This window comes from Perca flavescens, chromosome 21, assembly GCF_004354835.1.
Source record: "Perca flavescens isolate YP-PL-M2 chromosome 21, PFLA_1.0, whole genome shotgun sequence".
NCBI lineage: Eukaryota > Metazoa > Chordata > Actinopteri > Perciformes > Percidae > Perca > Perca flavescens.
Genome location: NC_041351.1, coordinates 19,924,562 through 19,941,820, shown reverse-complemented (window position 1 = coordinate 19,941,820; position 17,259 = coordinate 19,924,562). Strand labels below are relative to the sequence as shown.

The following is a 17,259-nucleotide window of genomic DNA, read 5'->3' as shown; positions in this document are numbered from 1 at the left end:
CGGGTTGTGTTGCACTTCCTTAGATGAACTATAAATGATCAGTAATATGCATTTAAAAGGCTTTCAAATAATTTTTAATTAACATTGAAATGGCTTAAAGCAAGATAACATCAGCTGCTTTTTTGAGTAGGCTACATATTTATTTTTCAACACTACAACAATTTCTGTTGCTTTTCCTGCTTTTGTCTAGTTGTGACATCATTCCGTTCTAGTCTGTGAAATGGTGGTGGGGCCATTGACTCTAACAGTCTATGGGTGGGACACATGATGCTTCTGCTGCGACGCCCAACCTTCATTTGGTGAGAAAATATGTTATCAGAATAGTTAGCATCTTAAATGTCACCTTAAATACTACGATGTATTGATCAAAATTCTTCTGTATCTTTGTGTTCCGCTCTATACATTAGATAGTGATGTATATTACAGATGAGTGACAACTTAAAAACTTTTTTTGGGGTCCAATGGTTTCTTATAATTTCCCAGAAAGGAACTGATATGTGATGGAAAATTCTTTGACAAGGACTTAGAAAAGATGATGTAATTGGATGTACAGTTGTGGGACGTCCATTAAAGCAGAGATTCTTAATGTTGCACCATCTCAACACAGAATACCCATAAAACTATGATTTTGACATCAATTCAATTAGCTGCAAGTAAACCAAATATCAAAAGATAATCAAGAGAAAAGGGCTAATTTGAAGTGCATTTCAGAACGAACACACACACACACACACACACACACACACACACACACACACACACACACACACACACACACACACACACACACACACAGATTAAGGCTTATGATATATATATATATATATATATATATATATATATATATATATATATATATATATATATATATATATATATATATATATATATATTTTTTTCAAACAAAATGAAGATGTGTCAATGTTGCTTCACCCTATCTGCACAAATCCCAGAAAATATACAAGCATGCTTTTTAAAATCATATTTGCATGTAAAATTCTGAAAGTTAACTTTTGTAGTTCCACAACACTTACAAAAAGACTACAACTCCCACTAGGACTCTCCTGTCATATGACAGCTGTGTGTTTTGTCATGTGATCGTTAACGCTGCTCAGTCAGTCCGTTTCCTTTGCTTGCATTGCCACAGGCTCCTTACTGAAACTGAAACACTTCATTCCTCTCCTAAACGGACCTCCACATTTTAGACGGGTCCTTTCATGGCTCTGAAACTAAAATTCGGCTTGCACTTAATACAGTTTATCTGCTCACCAGGCTTTATACAACTCTTACATGTCACACTGGGGTAGACTTACAGCCCCAGCGGCTCACCGGCAGGCCTCTCTCTGTTCACCGTGTGAGCATCAGCTCTCACGCCGCGGTTGAGTGGGTCCAGCTCGGCTACAGAGGCAGCATGTCCCCGGTGCATCGCTAGCCTGTGCTCTTTATGATTAAAAGCACATCAAATCGGCGGTAAACCGTTTTAGCTTGGATGTCACTGCTACCGGGGTCTGGCTGTCAGAATGAACGGTGAGTTTTGTTGTCTCATTGCCTTTGGCTTGTCGCTGTCCCACAAAAAAACCCATATCATGCACGCAAGAGCAGATTTAGTTACTTGTTAGTTCCCTCCGTGCTCAGACATTAAGTTTGGGGTTTCTGCTGACTTGTTAACGGCAGCGCTCAGCTACTTCCCCAATGTTAATAAACAGCAAATGACCTTTCTGGTCCGTCAAACCGTAGCGATTTATTAACAAAAGAAAGAAAATGAAAGCGATTCAACACTGTATGAACACTCTTGTGAATGTGAACCTGTCCAGTGCATGACTAACTGCACCACCACACTGTGACAACCTGGAAAAACACTTGGCGGTTTGGTTTTGAAGTGGCAGGTTAACATGAGAGGCAGTTATCTTGAGACTAGCCTTGAGGTGGAGGTGGAGTGTGGTTATGACTAGTTGCTAACGTGGGTCCCTCGTAAACATGTGGGTGGCCGAAAGGGACCGCTCCAGTTTCCATCACTCTGCAACTGCCAGGGTGCCTTTTGGCAAAGCACTTGGCCGAGAGCTGGTCTAGTGGGTTGGCAGCTTGTAGAAGATTGTGTTTGAACTGGAAAACTTTATAAACAAACTGTTTTCTTTATACTGACCGTGACGGCCATGACTTTCGCCAGCAGTTCATTCCCTTCCTCTCCTCCTTAAACATGCATCATTTACACAGGTATGACTGCAGTGACTGGTAATTTATTTTCTTAATCCATCATCAAACCAAATTTGGGCAATTTTCTGTCTGTTGTCTTGCAGGCACTCAGCAGAGTGATACCAAGAGACAGCACCTCCTGGAGAGACTGCTGGATGCTGTCAAACAGGTGAGTCGCCGGTTATGTGTACGTTCTTCATGGTCGAGATCATATATAGTACCACACTTTATTCCAAAATCTGCCAGGGCTTTTAGCATGGTGAAAAAAATCACTTCACCTTAAACATGTGAGGTGTTGGGAAATTATTTACAATAGGTTTGTGGTGTCAGAATACGTATTAGTTCCTTTATTCACTGTGTGCACTGAAACACACTAGAGGAAGCAAAACTGAGCATGATTTACAACTTTTGCAAGTTGATCTTCTATTGAATTCAATGCAAATATGTTGAGTATATAGAAGGCAAACAATAAAGAGTAGAATATGCGTGGTTTCTAAGAGTGCAAGATTTTAATTTTTGCCATTGAGCAAGGAAACCTAACACTGGTAGATGGGGTTTGATGTGATGTCCTTTCCCATACATAAAGGCAAAAAGAAAGTGGGGACTGCATGTACAGTATTGGGGTTAGTCTGGGCTATTATGTACCGTGGATGGCTAATACCTCTGAGGTTGTGACTAGCAACAGAGGCGCACCTCAAGAAACTGTTCTGGTGCCATTCCTCTTCACACTCTACACCTCAGACATCCGGTTTAACTCTGGTTCCTGCCACCTCCAAAAGGGTTTTCCGACGACTTCTCCATTGTTAGATACAACAACAACGAGGAGGAGTACAGAGGACTGATGAAGACCCTTATCACACGGTTCAACAACATCACCCGAAGCTCAACATCACCAAGTCCGCAGCAATAGGAGGGCCCCCCTGTCCCAGTTACCCTCCATGGGGAGGAAGTGGAGAGGGTGGACTCATACAGGTACCTTGGGGTTCATACCAATAAAAAAAAAAAAAAAAAAAAAAAAAAAAAAAAAAAAAAAAAATGGACTGGTCTCACAACACAGACGCAGTCTTCAAAAAGGGACAGAGCACACTGTCCTTCCTGAGGAGGCTTGGATCCTTCAGTGTGTGCAACAGGCTCCTGAAGATATTTTATAGTAGCCAGTCTGTAGTAGCCAGCCAGCGCTCTTTGCTGTGGTGTGCTGGACTGGTAACATCAAGACTAGTGAGGCCAGCAGACTGAGCACGCTGGTGAGGAAGGCCAGCTCTGTGGTCGGGCTGAAACTAGACAGTCTGGAGTAAGGGGAAGGGGAATGGAGGACACAATCAAAGCCATCCTATGCATCTCCTCTCATCCCCTCCATGATGAGCTGTGGCAGATGGGCATCTCATTCAGCCACTGGATCTACCTATCCAGGCGCAAAACTGAGCGCCTCAGATGCTCCTTTGTAGCTGCTGCTAGAAATCTCTGCAAGTAAGCGGCAAGGCCGAAAACCAACACTGAATGCCAGTGACCTTTGATCCCTCAGATGGCACTGTATTAAAAACCGACATCATTATGTAAAGGATATTACCACGTGGGCTCAGGAACACTTCGGAAAACCATTGTCAGTTAACACAGTTCGTCGCTACATCTGTAAGTGCAAGGTAAAACTCTACCGTGCAAAGTGAAAGCCACAACAACACCCAGAAACGCCGACGGCTTGTCTGGGCCCGAGCTCATCTGAGATGAACTGACGCAAAGTGGAAAAGTGTGCTGTGGTCTGACGAGTCCACATTTCAAATAGTTTTTGGAAATCGTGGACGTCATGTCCTCCGTAACCTGACTCCGCCAGATGGATTGCTTCACATTTGCTCGGCATATCCATCTTGGAACTTTCCGTTGGAGAACTTTTGGGAAGGGACGAAAATACTGGTTAGCTGATTGGATGAACCATCTGTCTATCACCTATGTTGGTGATAGACGGGCCAAATCAACCAATCAGATCCACAAAGTGTATGAAAATACAACCACAAGCCAGGCTACCCCTGCTGCTGCAGGCAAAGCATAGCTTGTTAGCTCAGCATGCAAGCAACATGTCGGTAAAGGAGATTTGCCGTTTGTGTAACGAGAATTTAGGAATAAAAAAGCCCCATTTCAGGTTCCCGGACCACTGTCTGAAAATACTGGTTAGCTGATTGGATAAACCATCTGTCTATCACCACCTAACCCACCTCAAAACCAACGCTGATTGGCCCGGTCGTTTGGCGAGCGGCTCCAAATTTTCTCTATCTCAAGATGCCAGACTGATCTGCGAGTGGAAAACTGGAGCTCGTGAGATCAGGACGGTCTCACGAGGCTATGTCCTCCGGGCCAAAGAGGAAAAAGACCATCCAGATTGTCGTCAGCACAAAGTTCAAAAGCCAGCATCCGTGACGGTATGGGGGTGTGTTAGTGCCCATGGCATGGGAAACTTGCACATCTGTGAAGGCACCATTAATGCTGAAAGGTGCATACAGGTTTCGGAGCAATATATGCTGCCATCCAAGCGACGTCTTTTTCAGGGACGTCCCTGCTTATTTCAACAAGACGATGCCAAGCCACATCCTGCTTGTGTTACAACAGCGTGGCTTCGTAGCAAAAGAGTACTAGACTGGCCTGCCTCCAGTCCAGACCTGTCTCCAGTCCAGACCTGTCTCCCATTAAAATGTGTGGCCAGTATGAAGCGCAAAATATGACAACAGAGACTGTTGGAGCCATTTCATTGGCAATCAGCGTGGGATGCTGGGGGTGGAAAAGTTTATTTAAATGTGGCCTAATTGCTTCAGCTGTGTTGCGCACAGCAAGGTCAGTTTTTTTTGACCGTGGTTACGTGTATGATACCGTGGTAAGATTAAAAGAAGAATTATTATGTTCTATTATTTTGCTGTTTACTTAAAATAAACGGATTGCCATATCCAACTTTAAGTTTGAACTCTTGGACAAGTTATTCATTGGTAATTGTTTGTTCAAAAACAACGCATCTACACCGATGCCACGCGTTAATTACTGACCAAATGTGCACCAACAGAGACCCTGGACTGTTGAGCTACTGAAGTCGTACATCCAGGAAGAATTGGAAAGAATTCCACCAACAAAGCTTCAACAATTAGTCTCCTCAGTTCACAAATGCTTGAGTGTTGTTAAAAGGAAAGGTGATGTAACACAGTGGTTAACATGCCCATGTCCCAGCTTTTTTGGAATGTGTTGCAGGCATCAAATTCAAAATTAGTGAATATTTGCACAAAAACAAAGTTTGAGCATTAAATATTTTGTCTTTGTAGTGTATTCAATTGAATATAGGTTGAAAAGGATTTGCAAAATTATTAAATTCGGTTTTTATTTTACATTTTACGCAACGTCCCAACTTATACATACTTATATTTTCCAGTGCCAAATCCGCTTTGGAGGAAGAAAGGAGATTGCCACAGACTCAGACAGCAGGTAAGAGAAGCTGCCCGTTACCAAGAAATTCTTTAGTTATATAATTGTTTTATTCAGCCCCCAAGAGGTGGTTTGGTTTGCTTGTGTAGTTCAAGGGCACTTGATGCTGTAGGCTCATACCTTTAGCCTCTTCTGCACAGCAATCTGGCAAATGCCCAGCTTGAGGATGGATTTCTTCACTACAATGAATAAAATAACCTTATTTTTTGGTTGGTATGGCCATACTGCTCTCAACTCAAAGGGATATTTGAAGGAGAATCTCAGGGATTTCAGCACATTTGGGAGTGCTGAAACAATATCATATCATAATCATATCTATGCAATAAGAAGTTTTTATGACGTTCAAAAAAAGGAAAAATGGGTTTATTATAAAAGATGATGTACCAACCATTTTTCATCAGAGCTTAATGCTGTCAGTGAAAAATATTTGATCAAAATGTCATGTCCTCTGCTGCTCAGATCTTATTTTGAAGTTGTAGCTACAGTTTTTAGTAGTACCATTTTCTGCCTTGTTATTGGTGTTTCAAATTATTGTAGGATAGAATAATATTCAGAAAACTTGAGTCTGGACTGTTTGCAATTTAGTGGTGGTCTTTCACCTTTTTTATCTGAAACTATAAATTATGGTACTTCTAGCGGAGTTTAAAGTGCGCCCATAATTTCAAGAGGCATAAAAACACTCATGGGGTGCACATAGTCCAGTGACATGTCTTTGTCTCTGCAGGGTGATCTGCCTGTGTGCCCAATTTGAAGCGGTGTTGCAGCATGGCCTGAGGAAGAGCCGAGGTCTGGCTCTCACCGCCGCGGCTCTCAAGCAGGCTGCAGGCTTCAGCACCAAGACGGAAGGAGGTACGATAATTAGCTGGCTGCATGGTGTCTGTTAAACTCAGGTCTAAAGTTGGAAATCAAGGTGGCAACTTAACTTTAACCTACAGCATTTTACTTTGGAAAAAGCAGAACAGAGTGCTAACCTTGCTACAAGGTGGCGTAGCTTGTGATTTTGGAAGTCATGGAGGGTTGGAGGACACAGATGTGTCAGTGGGAAGCGCCGAGCTGCAGGATAACCACATGCACAAACGCACACAACCTGGCTGTGAGACCAGATGGTTAGATTAACAGACACAGTTCAAAATGACTGCATAGGAAGGTCTTGGCTTCCCTGTTTCAATCTCTCTGTTGTCCTTAGCTGTCAGTCTTTAAACCTCCGTCTCTCTGTCTCGGTCTGTGGTGGGCAGCACACCTGCTGTTTCTTTGCGCTCCTAAAAATTGTCATTATAAATGCATGCTGTGTGCTCAAGCATTGTTCAAACCCTCAGACGTTTGTTTTAAATTCCAGTCAAGATCTCAAAGATGCCAAACAGCCTATGGCATGCTGAACTACGGGGAGATGAAATTATAGCTGACATCACATCAGAAGACATCTGGGATATTTCCAGTTGACGTAGTAGTGCAGCCATAAAAAATAACAGCCACCCTTCCCTTTTTGACATTTATTTGAAATGTTTTCAAAGAACGAAATAAATGAGGTAGAGATGGAGTGACCCTGCCCGGAGGAAGCCCGGGGCCCCCGTCTGGAGCCAGGCCCAGATGGCGGGCTTGTCAGCGAGCGCCTGGTGGCCGGGTTTGCAACGGAGCCCGGCCGGGCACAGCCCGAAAAAGCTACGTGGCTCCCATCTCTCCAGCCCATGGGCCCACCACCTGTGGGAGGAACCGCTGGGGTCGGGTGCGTTGTCACACGGGTGGCAGTGAAGGTCAGGGGCCTCGACGGACCAGACCCGGGCAGCAGACGCTGGCTTTGGGGACGTGGAACTTCACCTCTCTGTGGGGGAAGGAGCCGGAACTGGTGCGGGAGGTGGAGCGCTACCGGTTAGATCTGGTGGGGCTTACCTCTACGCATAGTCTCGGTTCTGGAACCATACTCCTGGATAGGGGTTGGACTCTTCTCCGGAGTTGCCCAGGGTGTGAGGCGCCGGGCGGGTGTGGAGATACTCACAAGCCCCCGGCTGAGCACCGCTACGTTGGAGTTTATCCCGGTGGACGAGAGGGTTGCCTCCCTACGCCTGTGGGGGGGGAAAACTCTAACTGTTGTTTGTGCATATGCACCAAACAGGAGTTCGGAGTATTCGGCCTTCTTGGAGACCTTGACTGGAGTCCTGCATGGGGCTCCAGTGGGGGACTCCATTGTTCTGCTGGGGGACTTCAACGCGCACGTGGGCAATGATGGAGACACATGGAGAAGCGTGATTGGGAGGAACGGCCTCCCTGATCTAAACCAGAGTGGTTGTTTGTTATTGGACTTCTGTGCTAGTCATGGATTGTCTATAACAAACATCATGTTCGAACATAGGGATGCTCATAAGTGTACTTGGTACCAGAGCACCCTAGGCCAAAGGTCAATGATCGATTTTATAATTGTTTCATCTGATCTGAGGCCGTGTGTTTTGGACACTCGGGTGAAGAGAGGGGCGGAGCTGTCAACTGATCACCATCTGGTGGTGAGTTGGGTCAGGGGGTGGGGGAAGACTCTGGACAGACCTGGTAAGCCCAAACGGGTAGTGCGGGTAAATTGGGAACGTCTGGAGGAGGCCCCTGTCCGACAGACTTTCAACTCACACCTCCGGCGGAGCTTTTCGTGCATCCCTGTGGAGGCTGGGGGCATTGAACCCGAGTGGACAATGTTCAAAGTTTCCCTCGCTGAAGCTGCGGCAAGGAACTGTGGTCTTAGGGTCTTAGGTGCCTCAAGGGGCGGTAACCCACGAACACCGTGGTGGACAACGGTGGTCAGGGAAGCCGTCCGACTGAAGAAGGAGTCTTTCCGGGATATGTTATCCCAGAGGACTCCGGAGGCGGTTGCAGGGTACCGAAGGGCCCGAAGGGCTGCAGCCTCTGCCGGGAAAGAGGCAAAGCAGCGGGTGTGGGAGAAGTTTGGAGAAGACATGGAGAAGGACTTTCGGTCGGCACCAAGGTGCTTCTGGAAAACTGTTCGCCACCTCAGGAGTGGGAAGCGGGGAACCATCCAAGCTGTGTACAGTAAGGATGGGACACTGTTGACCTCAACTGAGGAGGTAATAGGGCGGTGGAAGGAGCACTTTGAGGAACTCCTGAAACCGACTAATACGCCCTCTATGTTAGAAGCAGAGCTGGAGGATGATGGGGGATCATTGTCAATTTCCCAGGCGGAGGTCATTGATGTAGTCAGTCAACTCCACAGTGGCAAAGCCCCAGGGATTGATGAGATCCGTCCAGAAATGCTCAAGGCTCTGGGTGTGGAGGGGCTGTCCTGGTTGACACGCCTCTTCAACATTGCGTGGAAGTCTGGGATGGTGCCAAAGGAGTGGCAGACCGGGGTGGTGGTTCCCCTTTTTAAAAAGGGGGACCAGAGGGTGTATCACACTTCTCAGCCTCCCTGGTAAAGTCTACTCCAAGGTGCTGGAAAGGAGGGTTCGGCCGATAGTCGAACCTCGGGTTGAGGAGGAACAATGCGGATTCCGTCCTGGTCGTGGAACAACGGACCAGATCTTTACTCTCGCAAGGATCCTGGAGGGAGCCTGGGAGTATGCCCAACCGGTCTACATGTGTTTTGTGGATCTGGAAAAGGCGTATGACCGGGTCCCCCGGGAGATACTGTGGGAGGTGCTGCGGGAGTATGGGGTGAGGGGGTCTCTTCTCAGGGCCATCCAATCTCTGTACAACCAAAGCGAGCGCTGTGTCTGGGTTCTCGGCAGTAAGTCGGACTCGTTTCAGGTGAGGGTTGGCCTCCGCCAGGGCTGCGCTTTGTCACCAATCCTGTTTGTAACATTTATGGACAGGATATCAAGGCGTAATCGGGGTGGAGAGGGGTTGCAGTTCGGTGGGCTGGGGATCTCATCGCTGCTCTTTGCAGATGATGTGGTCCTGATGGCATCATCGGCCTGTGACCTTCAGCACTCACTAGATCGGTTTGCAGCCGAGTGTGAAGCAGTTGGGATGAGGATCAGCACCTCTAAATCTGAGGCCATGGTTCTCAGCAGGAAACCGATGGAGTGCCTACTCCAGGTAGGGAATAAGTCCTTACCCCAAGTGAAGGAGTTCAAGTACCTTGGGGTTTTGTTCGCGAGTGAGGGGACAATGGAGCGGGAAATTGGTCGGAGAATCAGCGCAGCGGGTGCGGTATTACATTCAATTTATCGCACCGTTGTGACGAAAAGAGAGCTGAGCCAGAAGGCAAAGCTCTCGATCTACCGGTCAGTTTTCGTTCCTACCCTCACCTATGTTCATGAAGGCTGGGTCATGACCGAAAGAACAAGATCCAGGGTACAGGCGGCCGAAATGGGTTTCCTCAGGAGGGTGGCTGGCGTCTCCCTTAGAGATAGGGTGAGAAGCTCAGTCATCCGTGAGGAGCTCGGAGTAGAGCCGCTGCTCCTTCGCGTCGAAAGCAGCCAGTTGAGGTGGTTCGGGCATTTGGTAAGGATGCCCCCTGGGCGCCTCCCTAGGGAGGTGTTCCAGCTGGGAGGAGGCCTCGGGGAAGACCCAGGACTAGGTGGAGGGATTATATCTCTAACCTGGCCTGGGAACGCCTCGTGATCCCCCAGTCGGAGCTGGTTAATGTTGCTCGGGAAAGGGAAGTTTGGGGTCCCCTGCTGGAGCTGCTCCCCCCGCTACCGGATAAGCGGACGAAGATGGATGGATGGATGGATGGTTTTCAAAGAAATGAGCTTCTTATTTTCTTCATCCCACTAAATAAGTCTCATGTTTTTATTTGTTGCTGCTGAGATTTGTGCTCTATTGCAGTTGTTCCCAACCCTTTTTTGTCTAGATGAGGTCTAGCACCCCTTCATCGACCCCACCCATCATGTTAAACATCTGTGAATTTGAATTGATTCTAAACTGGATATTATTTAACTACTAATGATATAAAGTTTAGGTGGGGTTGGTTAAGTTTACATTTGTTTATTACTACCACATGAAGTTTCAACCGTATATTTATAACTTATAATTTCATTTATTATAGCTGTTTTAACTATTTATCCATTACTTTTAGCTAACCATTTCAACCGTTTATTCATTACTTTTAGCTAACTGTCTCAACCATTTATTCATTACTTTTAGCTAACTATTTCAACAATTTATCCATTATCTTTAGCTAAATATTCCATCTGTTTATCCATTACTTTTAGCTAACTGTTTCAACCGTTTATCCATTACTTTTAGCTAACTATTCCATCCATTTATCAATTACTTTTAGCTAACTATTTCAACCATTAGTCCATTATTTTTATCAAACTATTTCTTTGTTTATACATTACATCTAGCTAACTGTTTCAACCATTTATCCATTACCTTTAGCTAACAATTTCAACCGTTTATCCATTACTTTTAGTCAACTATTTTAACTTTTAATCCATAAGTATTAGCTTTTTTAATCATCTGTCCATTAGCTAAGCATTTTAACAGTTTAATCTATTACAATTACTTTTACCATTTCTTTTAGCTGTCTATAACAGCTTATTCTTTACTTTTAGCTAGCTACTGTGTTTCGACTGTGCCAACTATATTACTTTTAGCTTCTTTACTTGCTTGCTAACTATTTTTCATGTACTTAGTTGCAACTTATTGTGTTCAGTTATTATAGTTATAGTCTATATCCTCGACATTCCACTTCCGGGATTGCTCCGGTGCGGCAGGAAATTCCGCTTGATAAATGTCTCTTCACCGATGTCCATTTCCTTCCGCTTTCTTTGTTTTGGAATTTGTTATGAGGCCTATGGTTAACTGCTCCTCAGATCTCTGCAGGGTAAATCCAGACAGCTAGCTAGACCAGGGGTCTTCAACAGGGGGTCCTCAGAGTCAATGCAGGGGGGCCTCCAAATTATTTAAGTTTTTCTCCCATCCCAGAATGCTATGTGGACTAACCGGACCCTCCTCCGCAGAGGTGGAGGATAGTCTGGCAAAGCGAGGATATAGTTGACTCACAATGTGTGGACATATTTTTGAAAGAGATGAAAGACTGAAAGAATTTCTGGTTTGTCAAATTATTTGACTTACTCCTACTCCACCTTTGCATGTACCCACTGAATAAGAAACACTGCTCTATGGTATCTCCATGCGGAAATGAATAGTATAAAAAGCTTTGAGATTCAGTTTTATTTGCAGCCATCCGGGCTTATAAAGACCTTATGGACATTAGTTTCACATTATACTGAATTGTTTCTACTCTGTCATATTTAACAACCTCGTGGCTATTAATTCCAGATGGAGGAGAAATGCAGGACTTCTGTAATGGCTACCACGTCATTACCATTAGCACATCTGACATTTTCCTGTATTTCACAGTCAATTAGAAGAAAGGATTGTGGCTGAACTCTTGGATTTGGAGCTCCCTAATGAAGCCAAGCCCTCTGTCAAAGCCAGAAATAGCAGCAATAAGTTTAACACATTGTTCTGGGGTTATATGCTAATCATATGCAAAACCGTAGCATAACGCTCATTCCTATTAATTACGAAAAAACTTTACATTGACACAGACCCCCATGATTTTTTTTTGTCCTTTTTATCTTTTTTTTTCTGTTTTATAGAAAATAATACAATTGTATGAGTTCTACGGTGAGTGCAAAATATGGAGAGGTAACAGATAGGAGGTCAGGATGGAGCTGTGTGTAAGGAGGTGTGGATATTTGTTAATGAATGTGCCAACTCTCGGGACTAGGAGTGTTTTTGCTACTGCTTCCCTGGCCTTTTGAACCTCTTGTGTAACTCAAGAACAGATGAGATGGAACTGATTCTCTCCTTTTTTGTCTATCTTTCCTCTTCCTTTCCGTTTTCATCCCCTCACCAGAATTTACTTTCTGGTTCTATGTGAAGGAGCATCTGAACCGCCACGAGCTCCAGCGGTTCTACTCCCTACGTCACATCTCCTCCGAGCTGGGCCGGGGCCGTGCCTGGCTGCGCTGCGCCCTCAACGAGCACTCGCTGGAGCGCTACCTGCACACACTGCTGGCTGACCACCCCCGCCTGGGGTTAGTTGTGTGTGTGTGTGGATCTCAATAATAAAGATATTAGCAATTTCATATGACAAAATGTTTTTAAATGTTTGCATATCAGTGTAATCTTGCATGCATGCTCTTTGCGTACGTTATACTGCCACTCCAGAATCTATTCACCTCCAGAGCTGGTATTTCCTCAGCTGTGCAGTTTTTTTTATTTTTTATTTCTTTGTCTTGATAAGAGAATGTTACTTCACCTCTCTTTTTTTCTAGAACTTACTATGAAGACTGGGCTTTTATTCTTGATGAAGAGAGAGCAAGTATGCTCCCCACCATGGCTGCAGGTGAGTTTGTGTTTTAATGTTGCAGATAGTTGCAGGATCAACATAGTACACACCAGACTGTGGTGGTGGTGGTGGGGGGGTCAAATGCTAGCAGCATGTTTAACATTACTGTAGTTTGAAATGCCACTCAAAGGGAAGTGTACACCAGTTACCATGTTAATGTTACATGTTATACTATATAGCATACCCAACATGCATACGCCCTGTATGCTACATGCCACCATTCAACATGTTGGCAAGTCTACACATGTTGGCATGCTAATGTTACATATACTATGTTATAACTAATGTTACATATTCATGTATTACATATCAACAAGATCAAAGTAGAACTAAGTCTGACAACCTACAACTGAGCCTGACAATTTGAGTTTGAGTCGTCCTAAATGGCGGAAGAGGGAATACCCTTTTGATATATCTTCTTGTGCCACCCTCAGGCAAGGCTATATTTTTTGCCCCATTAGTGGTAAGGATATAAAAACAGCAAAGTCGTGTCCCCATGTTTTATATATCCAAAGATGTTATCTTCTGGGGGTTTAATGAGCATTACAGCGTGCTTTTAATCTCATTGAAATTTAAACATGCTTCAGACAAACGGAACTTCTGTAAAAGCAGCAAATTAACTGACGCTGCACTTTACTTGTTTGTCATGACTAGATTTGGTGGGAATTGATGTCCTAACCCTATTAGTGGTAATGCCTGTGCTCTTACTCTTGAACTATTGATGAGCGCAAACTCTAAAATATTAAGAATATAAACCACTGATCTCACGCCAGATCCTTCCCTCTCTGCCCGTACACAGGCAGATAGCCGGAGTTCACCTTAGGTTGCCCACTCTGGCTGTGCACGCCCAGAAAAGCTTACAAAGCACTTTGCAGAAGTTCAAAAGGGTTGTGTGATTTTATTACACGGATCTGTCATAAATTGCATTTCCCCCTCTCTCTCTCTCTCTTCATGCTACGCCGTTCAGGTCTGAACTCCATCCTGTTTGCCATCAACTTAGACAACAGTGACCTGAACGGCGGGGTGACGCGAGGAGGCCCCTCGGTGTCCCACCTCCTCAAGGAGTCCACGCAGGGCATCGGCAGCCTGTGGAAAGAGTCGACTCAGGGGGTCAGCAGCCTGCTGCGAGAGATCAGCACCGCCACGGCTGTGGTGCCCGGCTTCACCCCCAGAGTGGACGGGGCCTCAGACCCGCTGCCTGTCCTCCCACGCAGCAGTTCTGCTGGTAGGTATAGACTTGTTAGTTTTGCTGCAACACACAGAGGGTGCACCGAATACTTTACAATGCAATACAATAGCTGTGCAAGAAATAGAAAGTAGCAGATTTTCTTTTAGCCTTTCTTTCTCTCACAGACTACATACATTTTTTTGTTGTTATAATTTATACACCAGCTTCAAGAATCAAACACTTCCTCAAAACTTTGCAGACATGATATCTATTTTGGGACTATTTCACGGTATTGTAAGGTGTTTCTGTTATTTTGTCCACCCCTTGAATACAATGAGTTATACACCATGTTCCTCTGGCTCTAACATGTAAATAAATCACACAGATGCTGTATTTCAGAATTGCGGCATGCTGTAAATGTACTCCTAGAACACGTGTTTATGTCACAGAACCAGCACACACATAAAGCAAATAAAACGACATATGCTTCAGTCGGAGCCTGTATAATGAATGCACTGGTGGAACGAATCCAGTGGATGCAATGCAAGTCGTCTGCAGCAGAGTGCTGCAGCAGTGATGAAATCCCCCATGAAATGGAGAAAAAAAAAAAAAACTTCCAGAATGTCGGTTCCTCCTTTGACCTCATTTAGCTTAGTCTGCCCCGGTCTATTCCATCGGGGAGAACCTACACCGCTTTCTCCTCTTATGTTCTGCTCAGTGGGATGAACAAGCTTTTAAATTTGAACTGTGAATGAATGTCAATTCTAAGCTGTGTGCCAGTAACTCAAGGTGGGAACCCATTCAGAGTATTCACTGGTAGACTCACTATTGCACAGCCAGGCCTTTTGGCTTTAAAAAAGGAAGAGGGAGTTGGATGGATAGTGTATTCGAAAGGCTTAATTGAAATCAACTTAAGTTGCTGATGTCACCAGTACTAAACTTTACTGTATGAACATTCGGAAGGCAGCTAGTCCAGACGGGTGAATCGACGGAAATTCAAAGTTTCACTTCATTCAAGTTTTAACATTGAGGTTGTGGTTCACTTTTTTTTTTCCATCTTTTCCCACCCAGACTCAGGACTGAGGAAGGAGCGCCGGAGGAAAAAGAAAGTCACCAACATCATTTCCTTTGATGACGATCTGGATGGAGGTGCGGAGGATGAGGAGGAGGGAGAGGAGGACTCCCAGAAGATGGGCGCGATGAGGAAGAGCCACATTGCTCCCGCTCAGAGAAGCGTGGAGGAAGGAATAGATCCTTTGGAGCCGGCCTTCTCCGAGTCGCCAGCCCAGAACGGCCTGGCTGAGCCGGGCATAGTCAGCTGGGTGGGGTCCCCCCACCCCTCTCGTACTCCACCCACTACTACACCTCCTCTGCCTGACAGTAAGAGTATAGACTACGAGGATGAGGAGGAAGAGGATGAGATGTACAAACCCAGAGCGCAAACCCAGGACGAGGAGAGGAGCAGCTCTGATCAGTGAGTCCGATAACTTCGGTTGAATGATTGTCGGGTTATAAAAAAGTTTTAAGAGAAATATTTAATATTTCTCTTTTTGTTTAGTTTTCATTCTGACAGACATTAGTGTGGGCTTAGGGCAAACTACCCTTGGAAGTTGTTCTTTAAGTGCATGGGAAATGAAATAGGAGATCATTAACAAATAGAGTTATAATTAAAAAGTGCTCATATTTTAGTTTCCTCCTGTTTTTATTTGTTGAGTTCTCAAATGATCAGCTGCTGGAGGTGATTAATAGGATCTAAAAGTCTGTGTTCCCTGGGCAAAATAAGCACTTTTTAAAATCATAAAACAAATGCATGCACAGCCTGCAGAGCACAAAATAAACAACATTATAAAAAAGTGGAAGATGGACCATTAATGTTGGCTTCATTTGCCAATACACTGTGCATTATGTTTAGTTCAATAAAATTATCTCCAAAAAAAGGACTGAAATTTAAAAAAAAAAGAAATCTGTGTGAAAGATGAAAAATGTAATGGATTTTTCTTAGATTTCTTACTCTGGTTCTGACTTTTATTCACAACAGAATGAAGACCAGGAGTTTTTAAACTGTGAAGGGAGAGAGGTGAAAGGGACAGGTGCATGCTGGGGATTTAGTTATCGTAGTTTGACCCGCTTATTCGGCCCGTTTACAGTCCGCAGTTGCAGCAGTGGTCGTGACACACAGCTCATGCACAGAGGGAATTAATGTACCGAAGATACGGAGCCATAACTCAGTGAAATGTGAACACACCGACATAATCATGTGGTTTTAGACTCAGTGGGACTTGCACTTTCTAAAGATATCATTATCTCTGATGTCCATTGCAAATAAACTTCCATAAAACTGCTCAGTATAGCATAAATTGTTCTTTATAACTGTAAGTTTTCAAGGTCCCATGGCATGAAAATTTCACTTTATGAGGTTTTTTTAACATTAATATGCATTCCCCCAGCCTGCCTATGGTCCCCCAGTGGCTAGAAATGGTGATAGGTGTAAACAGAGCCCTGGGTATCCTGCTCTGCCTTTGAGAAGATGAAAGCTCAGATGGGTCGATCTGGAATCTTGGATCTTGAATCAAGGTTACCTCCCCTTTCTCTGCTTTGCCCGCCCAGAGAATTTGGCCCTCCCATGAGAGAGAGAGAGAGACATCATGGCTTTCAAACGAGCAAAGTGGCAGTTGGTCAAGGCCCCCCCTCAATAGTTATAGACACAGAAATGGCACATACTAAGGAAAGCTCCATGTGGGACTGGCTCTAGTGGCTGGCTAGATTCTGCACCAAGGCTGAATTTCGGGAAAGAGACTTCAGATACAGTATTAGGGTACCACTAAGGCCTATATAAAAGCATCCAAAGAGCACCATGTCATGGGACCTTTTAAGTATTTGAATCATACTTGTGTGTGCATCCATGGGTACACTGCGAAAAAGAACTGCTAATATCTAATTTGGCATACTTAGACTATTGTTGTCAAAATGTAAACATTTAAAGACTGTAAAACAGGGCTGAAGTTGTAGCCCACAGGGCAACTCACTGAATCCATGGTGACATTATGTTTACATCCTCCAAAGCATTATGGGAGGCACAGTTGACAATAGAATGTGTTGTGCAGTCGAGGTTTTAATTCAAAATGTCCACAAC

At 44.6% G+C, this 17,259-nt stretch overlaps 1 protein-coding gene across 1 annotated transcript in view; it reads left to right on the top strand.

The window, feature by feature from the left end:
- Positions 1–1,126: 1,126 nt before the first annotated feature.
- Positions 1,127–17,259, top strand: part of snx29 (sorting nexin 29) — a 185,863-nt gene continuing 169,730 nt past the window's right edge. The window contains exons 1-8 of the mRNA XM_028568209.1: positions 1,127–1,527; positions 2,298–2,362; positions 5,597–5,649; positions 6,374–6,498; positions 12,464–12,644; positions 12,885–12,955; positions 13,926–14,183; positions 15,198–15,600. Of these exons, the coding sequence (XP_028424010.1) occupies positions 1,521–1,527; positions 2,298–2,362; positions 5,597–5,649; positions 6,374–6,498; positions 12,464–12,644; positions 12,885–12,955; positions 13,926–14,183; positions 15,198–15,600 (1,163 nt within the window). The 5' untranslated portion in view covers positions 1,127–1,520. The remainder of the gene's footprint in view (positions 1,528–2,297; positions 2,363–5,596; positions 5,650–6,373; positions 6,499–12,463; positions 12,645–12,884; positions 12,956–13,925; positions 14,184–15,197; positions 15,601–17,259) is intronic.